Raw genomic sequence first — 21,697 nt, forward strand, 5'->3', positions numbered from 1 at the left:
GCAGAGCTACAGACAGTCACACACCCAGCTCAGGGGCTTCGGCTCCTCTGGCATCAGATGCAAACAGCAATCCTCAAAGGTTAGGAAGACTCTGGTGTTGATAGCTTAGAATTACCCAGGACATGCACAGACATGGAGCTCTGCCAGCAGGGAAAAAGCTACAACCCTGTTCAGTCCACTGGGAAATTCATGGAGATTCACACCTGTGAACTGTTTCCCTGCAGGAACAATTAAGCATGGGGTTTTTTTTTTAAGGATTGTATAAAAGAACACATGATTTCTATGGAAGATTTCTGGATGAAAAGAATTAATCACTCTCCAGTTTGGTTTTTGTTGTTGTTGTTGTTTTTAAAAGATCTAAACAACCCAATCTCTACTACCATTTTGCAGCAAAAGACAGAAAAGCATGTTTTCCATCTATAGAAACATGGGCAATAATGCAGCCAGCCTCATAATCATGTCAGGAGTTACATTCTTAATAGGCTTGGAAAATACAGGCCCACCATGAAATAAATATTAACTAGTTAATTTTCATTTTATTTCTTCATGTAGGTTTGGATTAATCATGAGCCACCCTCAGAAAAACATGCTCCTTCTATGAACTTGGGTTCCTACATTGCTTTGAAAAACAAATGAATCATCCCTGTTATTCCTCCTGTTATTGTCTGGTTTTACTCTAATCCCTCTAGATGTGACCACTTTAGATTACTTTATACAAAAGTTTATTTTAACATTTCCTCTCTACAGTATCCTTAACCAGCTCATTTCATATCTTTTATAAAAATCACATGTATTGGAGCCTTATAACCACCCTGCAGGAGAGCAGTAGAGCGCATTTAAACACATTTTAACAAATTAACATTTAATTATCAGCTGTTCCAAGCACCAGGTTGAACCAGAAGAATAATCCAGGAGTCCTTCTGCCTTGCTTTAATCTCCACTTGTCTTTCTAAAGGTTCGTTAGCTTGGAGGTGAGAGATCATTACAGAATCACTGGCATCCCCAGGAGATACGGAGGTTGCAGGTACGACCCTGGTGTGTCCTGCTGGGATATTTCCCACCAGACCAGGACATGGGGAAGGATGACACTGTGTCCACCATGCACCTTCCTCCTTATATCTATAGAAAATGCATTGATGGGAGCACAGAATCCCTGGGAGCATGCAAAGCAGACAGCATCACAATACAAACACAGGGACTCCGCTTCTGAGATGTCAAGGATTGGGAGAAAATGCTTTAGGGAAGTGCTATATTTTAGCACAATTTGGGAAAAACATCTACAATGGTTTTTTTGGGATTCCTGGAGATTACAGCTTCCCAACAACTTTATTACACAATTTCTTATTAACGTAACGTAATTCTTACTGAATCACAGCTCAGGCATTAGTGACAACAGTCACCATCAGCAATGCCCAATCAGAATTGCAACGACTCCTCTGAAAATTAGAGCAGGGTCTCAATTCCTCCAAAATTGGATATCCTACCTCCGGCTGCTCCCAGAGAGGACAACAGGTCCGACAGAGGACAACACCAGAGGAAGAGAAAGAAACAAAAGGGCAAGTGAAATGGAGAGAGGGGAGAAGAAGCAGTGGGAAAAAACCAAAGTGTTTGACCTGGCAACTTGCTTTAAGCCTTGATAAGCCAAGCCGAGCTCTCCATCTTCATTGAGATACCCCCAGTCCTCAGTCTTGCTAGAAATAAAGGACAGAAAAAGGAAACAAGAGGACAAAGACAAAAGGTCAATTGCAATAGAAGGGGAAAAGGTGCAGAACCCTTATTTTATTTTTTAAAGCACACTTTCATTACATTGTATTTCCTTTTCTATGACGGTGAAGGAGAACCATGCCCTGGTCATGCCCCAAAGGACACCCCTGGCTAGTGGAGCTCCTCCTCCCTCCCCAGGTGTGAAATGTGTCTTCATGCAGCCTTTTCCTCCCCGACCCACCACAGCCAACATGGCAACCCAAAATCATTCAGGTCCGAAGGGATCACCACAGATCACCCAGTCCAACCTCTTGGTAAGTTATCATCATTCCTGAGATGCTACTGGTTTTACCAAAAAGCCCAACTCCTGGAAGTCAGAGCCTGAGTTTTTGTTTCTGTATGGATAAACTGTTTCCCGTATGATTGCAAGGAAAAACTGGCAAGCCCACGCCACACCAGCTAGCTCAAATCCTCATTAAAACCTTATGCTTACAAACCAACAAGGAGGAACAAGGACCATGAGGGATAAATGAGAGAGCAGAAGTCAGCATGAGGGGTAAGGAAGGTGTCCAAACACAGTGAGGGTAAAATGAAAAGCATAGAGTGATCCTTAGCAGCTCCCAGCAGGCTTCCTTGCTTCCTTCCCCCAAAAATTAACTATTTTTGAGCTGGAACAGCCCACATACACTTCCAACTCACAGTGCACACATAACCCAACCCCGTATTTTATTGCATACTCATAGCTTGGAACAGCTCATTCCTCTTCCAGACTTTCTGTGCTCTGGCACATCTCACTAATAGGCTTGGAAAATACAGGCCCACCATGAAATAAATATTAACTAGTTAATTTTCATTTTATTTCTTCATGTAGGTTTGGATTAATCATGAGCCACCCTCAGAAAAACATGCTCCTTCTATGAACTTGGGTTCCTACATTGCTTTGAAAAACAAATGAATCATCCCTGTTATTCCTCCTGTTATTGTCTGGTTTTACTCTAATCCCTCTAGATGTGACCACTTTAGATTACTTTATACAAAAGTTTATTTTAACATTTCCTCTCTACAGTATCCTTAATCAGCTCATTAAGGCAAGTTTCTCCATTTCCTTCCTTCTGCAGCAACTTCCACTGGTCTAAAATAAATTCTCTTCCTTCTACTTCAGTTGAAGGTCTCCTCAATCATCAAGTCAAACACATCCACCTTTCCTCAGAGCAACTTTCAGTCCAAACACCCCTTGGATGTTCGTGTCCTTATATCCATATGAGACCAAATCTCCTCTGTATCCATTCAGGCAGTAAAACACCCTGAAAAGTCTCATCTCACTTTAGTATCAAAAGTTTCTTTTTAACAGGTTGGGGGTTTTTTTAAAGTTATAAAAGGCAGGGAACTCACTTATCTTCTTTAATGAGGTGTTGAACACATTACAAATGAGCCATGTAAGCTGGTCAGCCTGATCAGGAACACTTGCTACAGAGAGATTTTACTTGGCTTTGATGTCAGTTAGAAAACAGTTTTTCAAAATAATAATAAAATACAAACAACAACAAAAAATCACTTAATGTGTCATTAAACTTTCAGACAAAAAAAAAAGAATTGAGCCAATATACACTTCCTATTTTGAAAAGAGGCACAGCAGATGCCATTCCCTGTCAAGGAAAGCTCTGCATATATAAGTGGAAAAGCTCAACATGCAAACTTTCTACAGCAAATTTTCACACAAGGAAAGCAGTGAGAAGAAATGTGGTGTTGCAGCACTACCACGAAAGGACTCAAGAGGTGTCTCGCTGCTGCAGACAGCTTGTACATCCCTTCCATCCTTGTGTACGAGCATGGCATTTCTCAAAAGTAGCAAATATTTCAGGCATTAACATTTGGAAAATTCATCTGTTAAAGCCGTATGTATGAATTTAAATTAAAGCTTTTGTTTTATCCCATACATAGCAGGTTTCCAAAGGGGTCTGTAGGCTGACAGAGGGAGGTTTATTGGTCCGATTTGGATCAATTTGTCAGTAAGGTCTTTTTTTTTTTTGGTTCAGATAACAGAACATGTAGTTAGGCACTGAAAACCAAGAAAAAAAACAGGAAGGATCCTCACTATTTATTACATGTTAGTAACCTGGGAAATTTCATACAATGAGCAACATTTTCAAGAGATACTTTTCCCTGGATAACCTCCTTTGAAAAATAGCTTTCCTTCCTTTTTTAATCACGTGCATTGTAAATGAGGAAAGCAGCTCAAGGGAGTGCCATTATACCGAGACAAAACTTCCCTGGGAAATAATCATTCAGCCTATGTCCATCAACATGGCACTGACTCAGAAATCACTGAGCTTCCCTCCTCCCAGAGTTCATACTGACCAAGACATTAAAAGTCAGTTCAGGTCCTTTTAGCTAATTAGATTAATTAGTATGTGCCAAAATAATTTTGTAAAATGCTGGGTATATCCTTCTCTCAAATACGGCTGAAAGGAGTTGAAAGGACATGATTCATAAAGCCTCATTTCTCCTTTATCCTAATCTTGGAGGTACAGGTTTGGGGGAGCAGCTGGTGACCTGTCTTCATGAAAAAGAAAGAAATTCCTGCCCAAATACCCACCTCCCCTTCTCCATGTAGCCTGATCCAAGTAGCTTAACGGAGCTGCACGTACACCAAACCCCAGAGATGTTAATTTTAGCATCTCAGATAATTATCATCTCTTAATAAAGAAGAAGGGACATTTCATTTTCAAACACAGATATGCTTTTTTTTTTTAATTAAATGGAAAACTAATGCACACCGCAGATTAGGTACATGACAGTGGGAAGCAGTGATAAGAAGAGACACATTGGAGAGTGGTAAGGAGAGATATGAACCCTTTCCTTGTGATGGCCTCTTCCAGCTGCAAAAGCATCCTCCATGTGAAGCCAGTGTCAGCCCTTCACTTTGCACTGCAACTGTAGGTGGGGCTCACCCAGCAGAAAAAAAAAGCAAAAAAAAAAGCCATGTACTCTACAGAAACCACTTGGAAGTTAATCACAGAAGTTAATTTCAAAGATTACACCTGATCTGCTTTGAGCTGCCAGGTTATCATCTCTAACATCATCACCTGGTCTTTTGTTGGCTCTACATTTCCACCAAGATCAAACAGGCTTGAAAGAAAGATCGCCAGAACTGAAACAGGGAACAAAGACCCTACCTAGCTTTACATTCAGTTACTGAAGCAGAAAATTAGCTGGAAACTAACTTGATGCTTTTCCCTTTAGCACTTGAAAGTCAGCAAGAGTTAAAAAAAAAAAAAAAAACAAAAAAAAAACCAAGTTCACTGCATTTATAAGGGCTTGCTTTTAACTCAAATTTTCCCTTGACCTGGCATCAAAGGGCTTTCTGCCAAGAGTGGTGTGGAGAAAGAGAATCACTGTGTGGGCAGGGTTAGAGCCACCTGGCAGTTTTTCTTGTTTTCCTCCTGCTGTATTTAAAAGTTCTGGATTACAGACGCAGAGCAAATAAAAGGTCTATCTCCCACCAAAATAAAGCCATGCTCTATCCCCAGCCTAAGCAGCTAAGAGGTGATGACTTCAAGCTAGGAGTGACCCATGGGTGGACCATAGCTTTACCACATCGGTCAGACTGAGCCAGTGGAAGAGAATCCAGCTCGCTTAGAAACAGCCGACAAAATGAGAGGAATCAGGATAAAAAGGAATGGGAGTGCTTCTTGCAGCGCAGGTGGGAGAAAAAGTGGCTCTTGTTTATTAATCCCACTTCAGAATTGCAATCCCACCATAAAAGCTTTCCATTAAAATATGTTTTGATCAAGACTAGAAAGAGAAAGCAGTTGTATTTCACATGCTGACATGCCTGGGTATAGAGCTACGTCAGTACACGTGCAAATTTTTGCTGGGGGGAGAGAACGTTAATTTATATCGACAAATACAATAACGCATGCTCCCCGAGTGCTTGTTTTCATCTGTTTTAATGCCATCAACTCCAGCCTACAGTTTATAAACCAACCCGATATACAAACAAATGCACAGGGAACCATATAATGGGGAAGCTGGTGGTGATTAACGAGCCATTGGATAAATCGCCGCAGAAAATCAAGGTGATAGTACAGTAGAGCTACTGCTACTGTAGTAGAAGAGCCAAGCTGAGAGTAGATGAGAGAGGTAATAGGAAGCTGAGCAAGGAGACTGCAGATTTCCCCTCCCCAGTCTCAAGAGACCAAAACACACCAAGGCCCCATCACATGTAACTTCTCCAATTGCAGCTCACCTGTGCAATGGCAAGGAAAGAGATTTGTACTCTTGTGGAAAATTAGATCTTTGTGGCATTTCTGATGATGTCTCTGTTTGATTCAATCCTCCCTGCAGAAGTCTGGAAGCCAGAACGGCTGAAGAAGGACTGGAGTCTCCCGGCAGGCTGAGTGAGAGTGGACATGTACTCCAGGATGGCCAAATAGCTGTTACTACTCGGGACCAGGGGCACAACCTGGTCAGACATGTGCCCTGTGAATGCAGCAACTCTTATCTTGAGTCCAGCTCCTTCACCAACACCTGAACACTAACTAACCATCCCTACACATGTACACTGGAAAATGCGGTTGAGGGAGGAAATAAAGCTGTGCCTGACAATGGGATTTCACATCCATACCAGTGCTCACAGCTCCGGGACAAAGTTGGAAGGAAATAAGAGAAAATCCACAGAATTCATTAAGTGGCCAAAAACCACAGCTTGCAGGAGGAAGCACACTGAGCCCCATTGATTTACTGATAAAAAGGTGATGTTTAAATCAATCTCATCACCCTCACTGCAGGACAGGCAGAAATTTCATCAGCAAGTTCACTTTGGGAAAGCAAATATTCACTGGCAACAAATTGAAAACAACCAAAGCCTGTTCCTTGATCCAGCCAGACAAGATGCCCAGGGGAGAAACCAGTGTCACGAGAGTCCTGGTCCCCAACAATCCCCACTCCTCCAGGTCCTTGGGCCAAAGTGAAAACTGGCAGCACTAATGTGGGCAGAGCCTTGGGCCACCCATCAGGGTTTTAAGCTATATTTAAATGCAATGCATGTGGAACCCAGCCCTTCCAGCCAGCACATCTCTGGACTCACACAGCGTAACTGGAGAGATCTCCACAAATTCTCCTCAACAAGTCAAACAGACACAAAGTCAGAAAGTCCTGCCCATACTATGGCAGAAATTCAGGGGATGTACAGCATAGTCACAATGACCAAAGTTGACCCCATGGCTACATATATACATTGAATTTAGGCACATCAATCTGGGCATGTGGATTTCCCACTGCACCTTTCTGGTCACACAGTTCTGAGAGTGTTGAGCAACTCTTCACAATTTTTCATATTGCCTTCAAAGATGGTGTGCCTTTGCTCTTATTCATACAGGTATGAATAAAATCTGAATTAAGTCATGGTATTTTCCAGCCTGGTCTGCTAACAACCTTCTGCCACCAGTTCACAAAGTGGCAAAGTCTATTGTGTTATAAAAAAACATTAATCCACAATGGTTAGGTCTTCTGACTATCTTGCTGAACACAATTATTTAGGAAAAAAGCCTCAAACATCTCTATTTGTCAAGAGAAAAGCAGATGAACATTCAATTTCCTTGCAATAAAATAAATATTTATTTTACATATTATCTTGCTGTTTAATCCATGTTATATTGTCTTCTTGCAAGACACTACTTTTACTTGATATCCTCCTAGATAGCTACGAGGATTGATTTAATGCCTCTCAATATAAGCCCATTGTTACTATAAGGACGGACACATGTTCACAATATTAACCCTTCCTATGGGAAACCTGTAATCAAATGAATATTCCTCTCAGTTTAGACACAAGAAAACCAATAATGTGGGCACTGCCAGAGAACACAGCATATGTTTGTTAGCTCAGTTCACCATCACGGGCTTTTGCCTCTGAGAAAACAAGAGGGGAACCGTGCTGTTCTCCCAGCATAGCATGAGGACCTCTTAAATATATCCCAAATCCTAATCTTGCTACTATTTGTTTACTGGAAGCAAAGCCAAAATCCAGTTTTGCTCACTTTCACGTTGGCTTTTCTACCTGCCCAGTATCTCCCCTCCCTTGGGGTCACAATTCCCCAATGACGAGGGCTCCTCACCCACGACAAGACGTATCTTCGGTCCCATCTTTATGACCTACCCTTGACCCAAGGTCCAGAACACAATCCAAAAGCTGGTAACTCTCTAAAACATGCTGTTAATTTTGCTCGGGATCTCATCTCTCACACTTTGGTCAGCTCCTCCTGCTACTGGAAAAATTTGGGCCACACTTACCGGTTTGTCTCGCACATCCCCTGGTAGGCTTCAATCGCGTCCTCCTGACCAATGTGCTTGTCACTGTTCGGCCAGCTGGCATTGGTGGTGATGCTCTCCTAAATTCAACACGCAAAACACAGCAGCATGACATCCTGCACATCCCCTCCTGTCTTTCAAAGTTCCTGATACTGAACAACTCCCAACCACCCTTAACAGAGCTTTCTCAGGGAAGAACAAGACTAGAGAGCTTCTATGAATTCATATGGATGTAAACAGACAGCAGCAGAGATTAGGAGATGGAAGGGGGATGCAAGGAACCTGGGACAGAGATAAGGGGTGTGTGTGATCTGAAATAGAAAACATATGAAAACCTCAAGGAATGATAAGGCGGTGAATTAAAAAGCCCAAGTGAGAGTTTTCAGAAAATATACTCTTCCATCAGAACAGGCTCTAAACAAAAAGCCCTCAAATGACTGTGATGGGACAGGCTCTCTTCTTGCCTACACATCAGTAGAAACACATTACAGCTGCACCAGCATCAAGTGAGAAGAATCTGGTCCAGAAGCTCTTTTTCCCCATCCTGTTTCCTTGCAGAATAACCCAGTTGTCACAAACCATCACCGGGAACCTCTCAGACCACCACAGCTTGGTGCAGGGCTGGAGAAGCTGTTCCTTGGTGTGGGCTGGCTAGACCTCATCAGGTGTGGGGTCAAAGCACCTTACAGCAGTACAGACCACCATGAGACATGTATAGAATCACAGAATCATTCAGGTTGGAAAAGACCCTTGGGATCATCGAGTCCAACCATCAGCCCTACACTACAAAGTTCTCCCCTACACCACATCCCCCAACAGCTCATCCAAACGACCCTTAAACACACCCAGGGATGGGGACTCCATCCCCTCCCTGGGCAGTCTATTCCACTCTCTGACCACTCCTTCTGGGAAACATTTTTTCCTCATGTCCAGTCTGAACCTCCCCTGTTGCAGTTTAAAGCCGTTCCCTCTTGTTCTGTCACTAATTCCCTGTGAGAAGAGACCGGCACCAACCTCTCTACAATGTCCTTTCAGGGAGCTGTAGAGAGTGATGAGGTCTCCCCTCAGCCTTCTCCTCCTCACACTAAACAGTCCCAGCTCCTTCAATGGCTCCTCACAGGATCCTGCACTCGCTCCAGCCCCTCGAGATCTCTCTCGTATTGAGGTGCCCAAAACTGGACACAACACTCCAGGTGTGGCCTCACCAGTGCAGAGCACAGGGGGACTATCACCTCCCTGCTTCTGCTGGTCACACTATTTCTAATCCAAGCCAGGATGCCGTTGGCTTTCTTGGCCACCTGGGCACACTGCTGGCTCGTGTTCAGCTGCTTGTCAGTTAGAACCCCCAGATCCTTCTCTTCCAGACAGCTCCAGCCACCCCTCCCCGAGCCTGTAGCCATGCAGGGGGTTGTTGTGGCCCAAGTGCAGGACCTGGCACTTGGCCTTGTTGAAGCTCATCCCATTGACGTTGGCCCACCGATCCAATCTATCCAAGTCTCTCTGTAGAGCCTCCCTATCCTCATGCAGATTGACATGTAGCCCTGGGCTGTCTGAAATGATGTCATGGTCAACATCTTATCCATAGGCAGAACCTCCTATAACCTCCCCGTGCCATCCTGCCACCCAGAGCCTACCAAAGCAGAAATGGCATCACTCAGGCAGTCAGCGAACTTCCAGCAACAGAATGGGAAAAGAAAATCCATAACCCTCTCAATTACCGTGATCTTCCCCGTCCCTTTTTGCTGGGCTGCCTTCATAATCTGCGTCCTCAGGATGAGCACCTCTTCCTTCCGCACTTCCAACTCCTCGTTGGCAGATTTCAGCTGGTTCAGTAAGAGGTTATAACTGTCCTGAACATCGCTGGATGAGTTATTCTGGGTTGCTCCATCTGCAATGGCCTTCCTCAGCTCATTAAGTTCATTTTTCAGCTTCTTGTTCTCCGACTCCAGCTCTTGCCTCTGGAAAATACCAAGCCATTAACCAGTTTAGATAAACTGCCTTGCAATGCCTCATCCTTTTCTGAGACACCTCTAAGGTAACTCAATTACTGATGATCATAGCCGACGATCGATTCATGCCAGGATCTGGATTTTGCTGTCAGTCCAGCCATGCGTAGTTCAGAAAAGATTTTTCCTGTAATCAGTAGCCTGTTAATACTTAATAACAACGCTGCAGGGTGACAGAGGGGAGATTTTTTATTTGTTGATACTATTTTTAAACATAAAATCAAGCCGTTAGAGAAGTCAAACATGTTTGTTTCTTCTCTAGCCCTTTTCCTTCTCAATCAAGAAATCACCACAAACCCCACAATGTTTAGCTCATCTTTCATATTCATTAGATAAGCTGGAAGATGCCCATTTACGTGACCCTTCGTCATGGCAGACATCCCATTAGGTGAGCTATGGCTGTGTGAATTCCCAATGCAGCTCCTTTCCTCATACATTTTGTAATTCCCCCACCCTGGTGCAACGTTTGCCGTTGGAGGATTTTCTCACCCTGATGTCTTGTCAGCTGCTGGCATTTGACAGGCAAAAGCAATATTAGTACAAGTTTGATGTCAACCACTTCTCCTGAATAATGATACATGAGCATCGCTGTGTTCACTGAGACAACTGAAGGGCTTATTTGCTTTTGCATGACAGTGGAAGACAGAATAAAACTCTGGCAGCTAAGCAGCCTTTATTTCAGTATTTCACCAGGAAACAGATGGTAACACCACCTTTGGCAGCTCTTTGCCAGCACTCAAAACCCACCTGGGGCATCCAGCTGGGTCAAGAGCTGCTTTGCTTCTTCAGATGGGGCAGTCCTTGCTATGGGTCGCAGCTGGGGGGCAGAGCCTGACCCCCAGGGTCCTGCTCATGGCCCAAATCCCAACAGCCCACCAGATCCTCCATCAGCAGCTGCTGCATGCTGGCACCCAGAACTGTTTCCTCCTGTCCCCATGCACCCAGGCCTCTCAGAGAACACCAAAACCCAACAGAAACATCACCCAGCTGCCACAGGGCAAAACCAGATATGCCTACAAGCGATCTGACAAAGTCTGATGTCCCAGTGACTTGGGGTCAGGCCTCTCCCAGGGACTGACCCCATCCATGTGGATTCTCTAGTGTCTACAATAGCACTAGCTCTTTCCCCACTGAGATCTAGGTAATTTCCTCTTCCTGCTGCCTTTTGACCCTTTCCACAGCTTTTTTTTTTTTTTTTTTTTTTCCACGATCCCTCTTATCTATGGAATATCTGCTTCATTATCAGCTTTGGCTGATGCGAGTTAATGAATCCAAAAATGGCTGGGGGGTGGTGGTGGTGGAGGCTGTTTATACAATTCATACAGTGTGTAGCTAGCACAGCTGTGTAAAACTCGTTTCCATAGGAAACGGGTGTTGTAATTATAAATCCTTACAAATTATAAATAGCATGCCTTATCACAGCAGAGGTGTGAACAGAATAGCAGAGCTGGCATCTGGACAGCCGGCATACTCCTAGCTGAACAAACACCATCAGTAACAGAGCATATTCAGGTACTTTATACCATCTGTAATTTAAAAAAAAAAAAGGGGGGGGGGGGATAAGAAATGCATTAGATCCAGAAATTCCTCCACATCCACATTAACAATAGCTCAGCAGAGGGAGCATGTGAGACACTGGCTTTTCTGTAACTGTTTTTTAAAATGAGTTTGGAGACGTGTGTGTGCAGTAGGGCATCAATGCCAACGCGGGTTTAACTCCTCTTGCCATGTGGCTAAAGCATCAACTTGCTTTCCACTCTTTTGTTATCATTCTCAGAGACAGGTGGAGGGTAAGAAGAAAGTGATTAAGTGCTTTTCTACACAAATAGCTCTTCTTTGATTTTTGCTATTTGCTGTATAAGACCCCTGCTATTCTTTCTCTTTCCCTTCCTCTTCCTCTTTCCCTTTTTTGAGATGGGTCAGCCACACTGCTCAGTCCAGGGACTGCTCATATCAAGTGTGCTCTGGTTAGAAACAAAGTCAGGATGACAGGGGTTCTTTAGTCTGGAGAAGAGGAGGCTGAGGGGAGACCTCATGGCCCTCTCCAACTCCCTGAAAGGAGGGTGCAGAGAGGGGGGATGAGTCTCTTGAGCCAAGGAACCAGCGCCAGGCCAAGAGGGAATGGCCTCAAGCTGCGCCAGGGCAGGGTCAGACTGGCTCTTAGGAAGGATTTCTTTGCAGAAGGGGTTGTTGGGCGTTGGAATGGGCTGCCCAGGGCAGGGGGGGAGTCCCCATCCCTGGAGGTGTTGAAGAGTCGGGTTGACCCAGCGCTGAGGGATCTGGTGGAGTTGAGAACGGTCAGTGTGAGGTTCATGGTTGGACTGGAGGATCTTCAAGGTCTTTTCCAACCGAGATGATTCTGGGATTCTGTAAAAGCGATACCAAACAACCCTGCTCCAAGAGCCCATGCCCTGGATTCCCTCCGAGTTTACATTTAAATTAATTCCCTACTCCTTTCTGGGTGGTTTTCATGGACCAATGTTAAAATATCTATAGACATGGGTGAGACATCTGTTGTCCCCTGCCTGTACACCCTTTTTGCACCAGTATCAGTGATGGCAGTGCAGAAACCAAAATAAAATTCTTTGAATGTGGAAAGGGAGATTTCTACTTGTGCTGTGAGAAATGCTCTTTCTTCAGCATTGCCCAATAGCGCTGATTTATTTAACAAGTTACACAGTCAGAACATCCTGAACTTGAACTCACCCAACATGTACAGCGTTACCGAGGTGTGAAAGGGGTACCCAAGCACTAACAGTGACGGAAATCGCCTCATTTTTTAAGAAGGGGCTTATATAGCAGTGCTGGGTGAAGTATGAGCCTGTGTAAATCAGAGGTTAGAACTACCATGCCAGGAATTTACCCTCTCTTCTATTTCTGGCACTCAACAGGAAAAGAAAATAAAATTCTCTAGAAGCTCATTTTATGATGAGCTTCCAAGTCTGAGGGATGAAACAAACATCCCAGCTATGTGAAGAGTGAGAAATTAAATTACGCATTGTGCTCCTGCTAGGAACACAAAGTCAGGGCAAGGACTCCTTCGTGCCTTCATTCCTACCACACTTTCCCAGCCTGAAAAAACAAGCTGGAAAATATATTTTTCACTGGGGAACTTTTTGTTGTACAGGCATGACTCAGGGACATATCTCCCATGAGGGAGATGTTTCACATCCCTCTAGCCCTGCATCATGGCTAACCAAACATATACCTGGGCATATTTTGGGACAGCATCTACTGAAAACTCTCTTTATCCATTACTAAGGACACATAATTCATGCCTGCTGTAAATATATCAGTGCTTGCCCGAATTTCTGACATTTCTTCACAGCGTTACAAAAAGAAACAATCAACCCTTATCCAAATGAGCCTCTCTAAGGAAGGACTGTGCATCAAAATCTGCACCAGGAACAGGCTCCCCAACAAAAGCTAATACCAAAGGCAAATCCCGGCCATCGTGGGTGTTGTGATGGTACAGGACACAAAGTTGGATGACAGAAGACACGTACGAAGTAGCAGACCATGTGCTAGTTGCAAAAACCAAGCCCACACAGCCATCCACTAACACCCGTACCTCGCACTGTCCCACTCGAGAGGCCGTATATGTCAAATATATCTTGAATAGGACCCAGAAGTGAACAGAAGTCAGTGAAGACTCAGGTCACAAAGTACTGAACAAGACCCAGAAACATCCTTAACCCCCAACAAAGCCCACTCTTCAGCAATACCTGTGTTTATTACATTTACCCAAACTAATATTTGTATGCCTTATTTTAAAATAATGCATACAGTCATAAATATATTTACATTTTAATTGTATTTATATATTTTACTCATATTTATCCAAACCAAACCCTGGGTCGTTCACGACCATATCCAAGCATCTCTCCCCCATCCAGTGCAAGACACCACGATGAGCTGTTCAGCTGCATCAGTAAGTCTTCACACCTCACCTAGGTCAAAATTCATATTCATTTCAGGGAATTATACTGGTTTCTGAAAAGACACTGCAGTCACCTTTCTAAAACCTCCTGAAACCTTTCCAAACTGGCTGAGGAGTCTCAGTTTCCAAAAGACAGTGCATCAGCAGTGCAAAGCCAACATCCCTTCCTCCTCTGTAAGCTGGTATCTCATGGACCATTCAAGAGCATCCACAGGAAGAGTTTGCTGTAAGCTTTTAGACACCTCAGCCTAGTTCCCCAAGATAAAGGCTTTTTAAGCTGTCAAAGAGGAAAAATAAATCTAATTATACAAGACTCTTGAAGGAGCCAGAGACAGTATAAATATTTGAGATACAAATCAGCAGGAGAAATAGAAGAGAGGAAGAGCTTTGTTGTAGTCGCAGAAGCAGCTGTCATGGGGAAGGAGGGAAAAGCAGCACTTAAAATCAGCAGTAAGTCACTCTTTCATTGCAGATGGAGACTTCAGGCAGCGTCCTATATTACAAGTTGGGAAAACACCAGTGAGCTGTATTTGTCTCTCTTTTTCAGTGGTTCCTCTCTGGCCAACACACCTACAGGGAATGCAAAATCCTTTCCTTTAGGGCTAAGGATTACCATTTGAAGGCAATTTCTTTAGGGCTAAGAATGGCATTTGAAGCAATTGCTCCTTGCTTTTCACAGGGACCTCAGCTCTTCCTAGACTGACAGTCACCCAACACTCCAGTACCCAAAGTATCATGTGCTACAGCTGGTCTGTGCAGGTCTGCGCTGCGTTAAAGCAAGCTCTTAGACCTGGTTGCTCCTTGTTGCAACCTTCAGCTCATTTTCGTGCAACTCCAGCAAGAACCTTGTGCTGGAGAAACTGCAGTGCAACGCCACTGAAAACTAACTCTGAGGTGTGTTTTCTTGCAAGTTCATTTTCCACCTGTTTGAGGCTAAAGGTTAAAGAACCCTGCTTTTTTTGTAACACGTGCTACCCTTTCTTATGAAATGGTATTAATAGAGAGTTATAAGGCTTGTTAGGTATGTAGGACTACGTATGTCAGTATGTTTGGAATGTAGAAAGTAGGGAAATCCAAAATTAATATTTCCGTTCTGAACTACCTGAGTTAAAAGTTGAAGAAAACACAATCTGTGAACTCACACAGAAGCCAGAACTCCAAAAGCCATTTAAGAAGGTGGTAGTTCTCATCTGCTGGGTCTTCCCCTTCCAAACTACAACTTCACTTCCTTTACAAGGTCAAGAAACTTAAAACATCCACAGCTACATTTATCAACTTGTCAATGATCTTAAAGCTCCTGCCACATGTCTACTCCAGCAGAGGTAGTAGCGAAACTTGGCAGGGTCTCCCTCAATCACAAACAGCATGTCTAGCAAGTGTAACACAGATATCATGCTTAGAGACTAAAAACTGGATGGACTAAGTGCCAACAAAAGCTACTGCTAGAGGTGTGCTCTTTGTGACGGTTGAACATACATCCCTTCTGTCTCTAATTGCTGCTTTTTTGCATCCTTCTGAGATGATGATGATCCTTATGGGTCCCTTCCAACTCAATATAATCTATGATAGCAAAAAGTAGGTGTTACTACTGTCAGATGGTTTAGTGTGATGTTATACTGGCTAACATGCATATAACTGGATTTCTCAGCTGTATTGCAATATTTGTTAAGGTGACAGGGAGAGAAGGAGAATCTGAAATGTAGGTCTGCACTACCAAAAAACAAAACAAATAAAAATCTCCTTACAAAGCCTATGCCAGAAACTGGTTTTCCAAGGATGAGCAGGACATAAAAAGTGGCCTAACAGTAAAGACCAGAAGTACTTGGGTACAGTTAAAGCAGGAGGACAGAACTCACACAAGGTGCAATAGGAGCCTAGCAGTTTTCAGTTGCTCTCTATATCATAGGGAGAAAATGATGGAGGCAGAACTGTAAGGATTTAGAGCTTAAGGACAAGATGAATTGTAGGGTAGGACAGGTCAACCAGCACTGCCACTGGGAGATGGAGGCTATTACTGCAATCCATGAAGCAGATTTATTTGGTTTTGACCTGAGTGGCACCTTGGGAATGCAAGGAAAGCAGACAAGAAGCAGAGTTGGAGCCTGGAACAAGAAACACGTTGGGCTTCGGCTGCAAGAATTCACACCTACTGCAGAGCAAACTGCCAAGACTGGCAGTGTCACATCAAGGAAACTCAAGAAAGTCCCAGTCAGAATATGTGCAGTGGAAAAAGCACCCTTCACCGTAAGTGGGCTTGTTACTGCTATGGATGACTCAGAAACAGGTAGACCAGCACAGAACAGATGTTGCCCCAGAGAGAAAGATCTATGAGCCCGCCCCAGGCCCAGGAGCTGATGGAGAGCTACAGCTTTCCGAGTGTCATCTCCACTAGTCAGAGATGATTACAGGAGCTTTTGGGTTATTACCACATTCAGACAATGTGTCTGGGCTGTTGGAGCCATGCAATAGGTTACAGCACTAAGTAGGAGCTCCTCACTCACCTTCAGACTGTTGTATGCAAAATCCTCATGGTCCGAAGTCACTTCACTCTTCATTTCAATTACCTGAGTGGATTAAAGAGATAAACTTATATTTAAAAGCAGCCAGAGGAGCTGGCACATGGCACAGGATGGCTATGCATATCTCCATCAACAGCCATCCCTGCTGCAACACTGCCGGCCAGCTCAACCATAATAACGTTATTAACTGGCATTAGACGGAATCCCAGCAACACATAGCGGGGCTGCTTCAGAAGAAAATGGTTTAATCTCTCCTTAATGATCTTGACAGCTGTGGCTCACTGCAGCTTTCAAAAAACGACAGTCATTAGGGGAACAATCTTCAACATAGCGGTTGGGAAGCAAGCTTTTAATCTGCCTCTGTAGCAAGGACAGGAGGCTGGGGAAGTTTCCTATTTCATGCTTTTCCTGCAAATTGCTAGAGGTGATCAGTAAGAATATCTGGTGAAGCAAGTAGACAATTACTGTTGATGATTTTGGTTTTTTTATTGCATTTGTCAACAGACACATAGATCTCATACTGGAGACTAATAAAGCAATTCCCAAACAAAGCAACAGCAGCCCCAGAAATTTAAATTATGAAACCAAGAGTGATGACATTTGCTCAGCATTTCATATAAGAGCATCTTTTACTGCTTCACGACACCATGCACACAGCACTGCTGTTTCATGGCAGGCATCGCATCGTCTCCCACACTCTGGCCTCTGAACAATCCATAAAGCCTCAGTTACAGATGGCAGGGTAACAAGTATATAAGAGATCTGCTGTTAAAAAGCACCTCATGCCAAATATCAGCTCACTGGCAGCTAGAGAGCTGTATTTTCAGACTCCAATTGCAAGCCTTGATGTACTCCTGTCTCTTAGGTTACAACCCAGCTGTCAGAAATCTTGATTTTTTAAATCTTTTTTTATTTTATTTTTTTTAAAATTGCTTCCAAATAAACAACCCAAACTGTAGGAGGAAAGAATACATGAAAGTAGTATCTCTGCCCTGCAATAGAATGGAAGAACCCATTAGTCTAACAGCTATCTTGCTATTTCCAATTTACTACAGCATTTTTCAAACTACATTCCTATATAATCATTACTGTGGGAAGAAACAAACAACAAACCACACACAGGTTATAACAACACCAAACTGAGGACACAAGCCTGAGTGACACATCTGTGACGTGCTTATCAGCTCATGCCACACTCTGCTGGATGGGGAAAGCCAGGACTGCAAAGTGCTTGAATAACCCAAGTGAACTGAAAGGCATGTGGAGATGGAGGGTAGCAAGAACCTTCTCTTCATGGCTCCTGAGCACTGACATGCCTCTAGGTCTGATGCAGCCAAAAGGTGGTCTCTGTGTCTGTAAGGCTGCAGCATCACATCCATCTGCAATCCTCCAAATAGAATCATGGAATCATTTAGGTTGGAAAAGACCTTTAAGAACATCGAGTCCAACCATTAACCAAACACTGCCAAGTTCACCACTAAACCATGTCCCTAAGTGCCTCATCTACACATCTTTTAAACACCTACAGGGATGGGGACTCCCCCCCTGCCCTGGGCAGCCCATTCCAACGCCCAACAACCCCTTCTGCAAAGAAATCCTTCCTAAGAGCCAGTCTGACCCTGCCCTGGCACAGCTTGAGGCCATTCCCTCTTGTCCTGGCGCTGGTTCCTTGGCCCAAGAGACTCATCCCCCCTCTCTGCACCCTCCTTTCAGGGAGTTGCAGAGGGCCATGAGGTCTCCCCTCAGCCTCCTCTTCTCCACACTAAACCCCCCCAGTTCCCTCAGCCGCTCCCCATCACACCTGTGCTCCAGACCCTGCACCAGCTCCGTTGCCCTTCTCTGGACACGCTCGAGTCATTCAATGGCCTTTTTGGAGTGAGGGGCCCAAAACTGAACCCACTCATCGAGGGGCGGCCTCCCCAGTGCCGAGTCCAGGGGTAAGATCCCTTCCCTGTCCCTGCTGGCCACACTAGTGCTGATACAAGCCAGGATGCCATTGGCCTGCTTTCCCACCTGGGCACACTGCTGGCTCCTGTTCAGCCGGCTGGCAATCACCCCCCCCAGGTCCCTCTCTGACTGGCAGCTCTCCAGCCACTCCTCCCCAAGCCTGTAGCGCTGCTGGGGGTTGTTGTGGCCCAAGTGCAGCACCTGGCATTTGGCCTTGTTGAACTTCACACAGCTGGCCTTGGCTCATCAGTCCAGCCTGTCCAGATCCCCATGTAGAGCCCTTCTACCCTCATGTTCCCCTTCCTCATTCTGACCTTTGCTAACAAAACTCAAACCACACTTCAAATTTCTCAAAAGAGAAGGAAATGGGATCAGTGCAGGCAGAGTAAAATGCGCAAAAATTGATTCTACATTTTATTGTTTTCAAGATACTTATGATACTGACTTAAATCTGTTATAACCAGTTTATGAAAAAAAAAAAAAAAAAAAAAAATCTGTTCTCCTGTCCGATTGTCCTTAGCTGCCAGAAAAGTTTCTCTATATTTTCCAGATGGATTTGCTGCCTCTTAACTTGAACCTGTCACTCTCAAACCACAATTCCTACATCACGTGTCCTTAGGCAACCAAGGAAAGCCAGTTACCAACGTGAAATATTAGTATCAATGAAAAGACATCTCCTACCTGGGATTTCTTGCTCTCTTGCTCCTTCTTCTCCAGCTGGGTTTGCAGCTTTTTCCTCTCCTGCTCAAGCTCCCTCACTCGCTTCTGTAGCTTTAGGAAGACGGTCATGTCCATAGCGGCTTTCTCCACCCCAACCTCCTGGAGCAGAACAGGAGATTGGCAAAAAAGAGAAGACCTCAGTTAAGTTTTATAACCATACACAGTGCCAGATACACCCTGACAGTACATCAGCACCAACCCCAGCCACAGCCAGTAACAGGGGCTAAGAAAGGCATGTACTTTCAAAGACCCCCTTTCAAACTCCCCATTTTAAGCACTTATTTTTAATGTCAGTAAACAGCTGACTCATTAAATCACTGAACGTTTAACAGCCCAATAGATAAGTGGGCTGACTGGGGCCACAGCTAAGAACATTAAAAATGCCCTACCAATCCCTCCTAGCCAAGTATTTATTAGTTGTTTTTTAATTTGCTTCACCTGGAATATTTTATATTAGATCATGGCCAATACTGATTACTTTGACTTCAGCAAATGCTCTCAGAGCAGTTCAGAAATACTAAAGCAACATAACAAAGCAGTCAGCAAAGGGAAGTGGGGGTTTCTGCAGGCATAGTATGTGGGACACAGAATACAGACCTGCCAGTGGGGTGGCAGATTCTAGGAACACCCATCATCCATGCATGCTCTCGAGTCATGAAAGTGGAGTTTAAGAAGCAGCCTATTCTAGCAAATGTAAGCAAAAACCACATTTCCCTTTTCCACGTGATTCTTAATAGCCAGGGAATAATTTATGCTGCTCTTTCCTGCATTAAGAGACTGTTGATTACAGGGGCTGTGCTGGCCAGCAAAACATCTGTAAAGATGCACTGGAATGAAAACACTCAGGGCAAGAGGGTAATGAACTCTGGTATCCTTGCGGAAAAGAATTGCTAAACAGTCACTGCCATCGGTGCTAGGAATAACTACATGTAACAGTGCTGACTGTTTCGATGAATTTTCATCAGTCTTTAAGCTGGTAGGGCCAAAACCCAACACTTAATTATATTTAGAGCCCTATTTAAGTCTGACCCCACAAACGAGTAAGCATTTGCCACAGCATCGCCACCCTGCAATCCCTCTCGCACAACCAACAAGGTATTTCTGTAGCAGGAAATCAGTTTAATCCCTCACACTTTATAGTCCCACCTGCATTCCTCCTACGTGCTCCAAGACCCACATCAATCATCCCCACGGAGCAGGGCTCTCCTCCCCTCGAGCCTGCCCGATTTACTGTACCTCCGCTTGCTGTATTACATCCTCGGTGTCTCCTATCTCAGAGGTCGATATGGATGGATAATTGGAATCGGACTCCAAACTGCTTTGGTTGGATGGGCTTCTTCTGTGCCCTGGTGTTTGCTGCCAAGGAGTGATGCAGATATATAATACACTCAGTGTTTGAGGGAGGATTCCTCACGAAGCATTGTTTCTTAGAGCAAATGTGTCTATGTATTAAGCTTACCTTTACAAAAGCCTTGACTGTCACCTTATAGTGAATTCCGTTTTCTAGTTCATATGCCCTACTATAACATTCCTCTTAACACAGGGAAATAGTTTAAAATAAAATGTGAAGTGATACGGAAGCTCAGTTTAAAAATTCTGCACAAATTAAAGGCTTTTTGTAACACCAGATTCCTGTGAAGTGTGAACATGCAAATCTGAGCTCAAGATTATACTGTTTACAGCATCCTTTATGGCTCCCTTTAAACGCTCAACCTTGCACCTAATCCAGCATCACTCTAATTACTATCCAATTTTCCAACAGTTCTTCCAACACTTCAGCATCGCTGAACCTGAAAACTTTGCCTTTTGAAATTCTGAAGTCATGTTATTGGATTTTTTTTGTTTTGCTTTTGTAACCCAACACCTACGCAGGAACATCACCGAAACAAAAAGCAAACCAAGAAGCATGAACCAGCTTTTGCTCAGATTCACAGATATCTTTGTAGTTAACAGAGAAGCGTGAAAGATCAAGCTCCTTTCTGAAGGCAGACATATGGTTTGGCTTCAGTGTAGAAGTTCATTATAAGTTCACCTCACATTAATGTCAGTTCTATTGAGTGTCTTGGGGATGAGTGAGCCATGTTATCCAGCCACCAATGTCAGGTTCAGGTCACAAGAGAAAAAGGAATCATTTCAGCTTTGTTACCTTTATAATAGTCATTTCCTCCTGCACGTTGTCATATGCCTGCTCCAGCCTCGAATACTCTTTTACCAGGCTCTGATAACGAGACCTCTCTTCTTCCAGCTCTTTCTTCATCTGGTTATTTTCCTCAATCATGCTTTGTGAAAGTTCATCTTTAAAATAAGAAAAAAAAAAAAATTATGATCTTCATCTCTGAAATGAACTTCCTGTAAATATCTGAAATAACAATGACTAATTAATAAAAATGCTCTCAGCTGAGAACCTTTAAAATACATATAAGCATTCTCTAATATTTAGAGACTATTATAATCTAGATCTGTCTCCTTGCCATTTGGAACAGCTTCAGCTCTTCTGCTCGGAGAGCACAGTCCTCTTCCCTTTGAGTTAAAGAAAAATTGCCAGCACC

General features: G+C 43.9%; 1 protein-coding gene across 1 annotated transcript in view; it reads right to left on the reverse strand.

The window, feature by feature from the left end:
* MYO5B (myosin VB) overlaps positions 1 to 21,697 on the reverse strand; it is a 165,110-nt gene that overhangs the window by 17,549 nt on the left and 125,864 nt on the right. The window contains exons 24-30 of the mRNA XM_074812741.1: positions 21,295 to 21,443; positions 20,385 to 20,504; positions 19,110 to 19,247; positions 16,464 to 16,526; positions 9,735 to 9,974; positions 7,999 to 8,096; positions 1,614 to 1,691 (exon numbers count right to left, since the gene is read on the reverse strand). Of these exons, the coding sequence (XP_074668842.1) occupies positions 1,614 to 1,691; positions 7,999 to 8,096; positions 9,735 to 9,974; positions 16,464 to 16,526; positions 19,110 to 19,247; positions 20,385 to 20,504; positions 21,295 to 21,443 (886 nt within the window). The remainder of the gene's footprint in view (positions 1 to 1,613; positions 1,692 to 7,998; positions 8,097 to 9,734; positions 9,975 to 16,463; positions 16,527 to 19,109; positions 19,248 to 20,384; positions 20,505 to 21,294; positions 21,444 to 21,697) is intronic.

Source organism: Strix aluco, chromosome Z, assembly GCF_031877795.1.
Source record: "Strix aluco isolate bStrAlu1 chromosome Z, bStrAlu1.hap1, whole genome shotgun sequence".
NCBI lineage: Eukaryota > Metazoa > Chordata > Aves > Strigiformes > Strigidae > Strix > Strix aluco.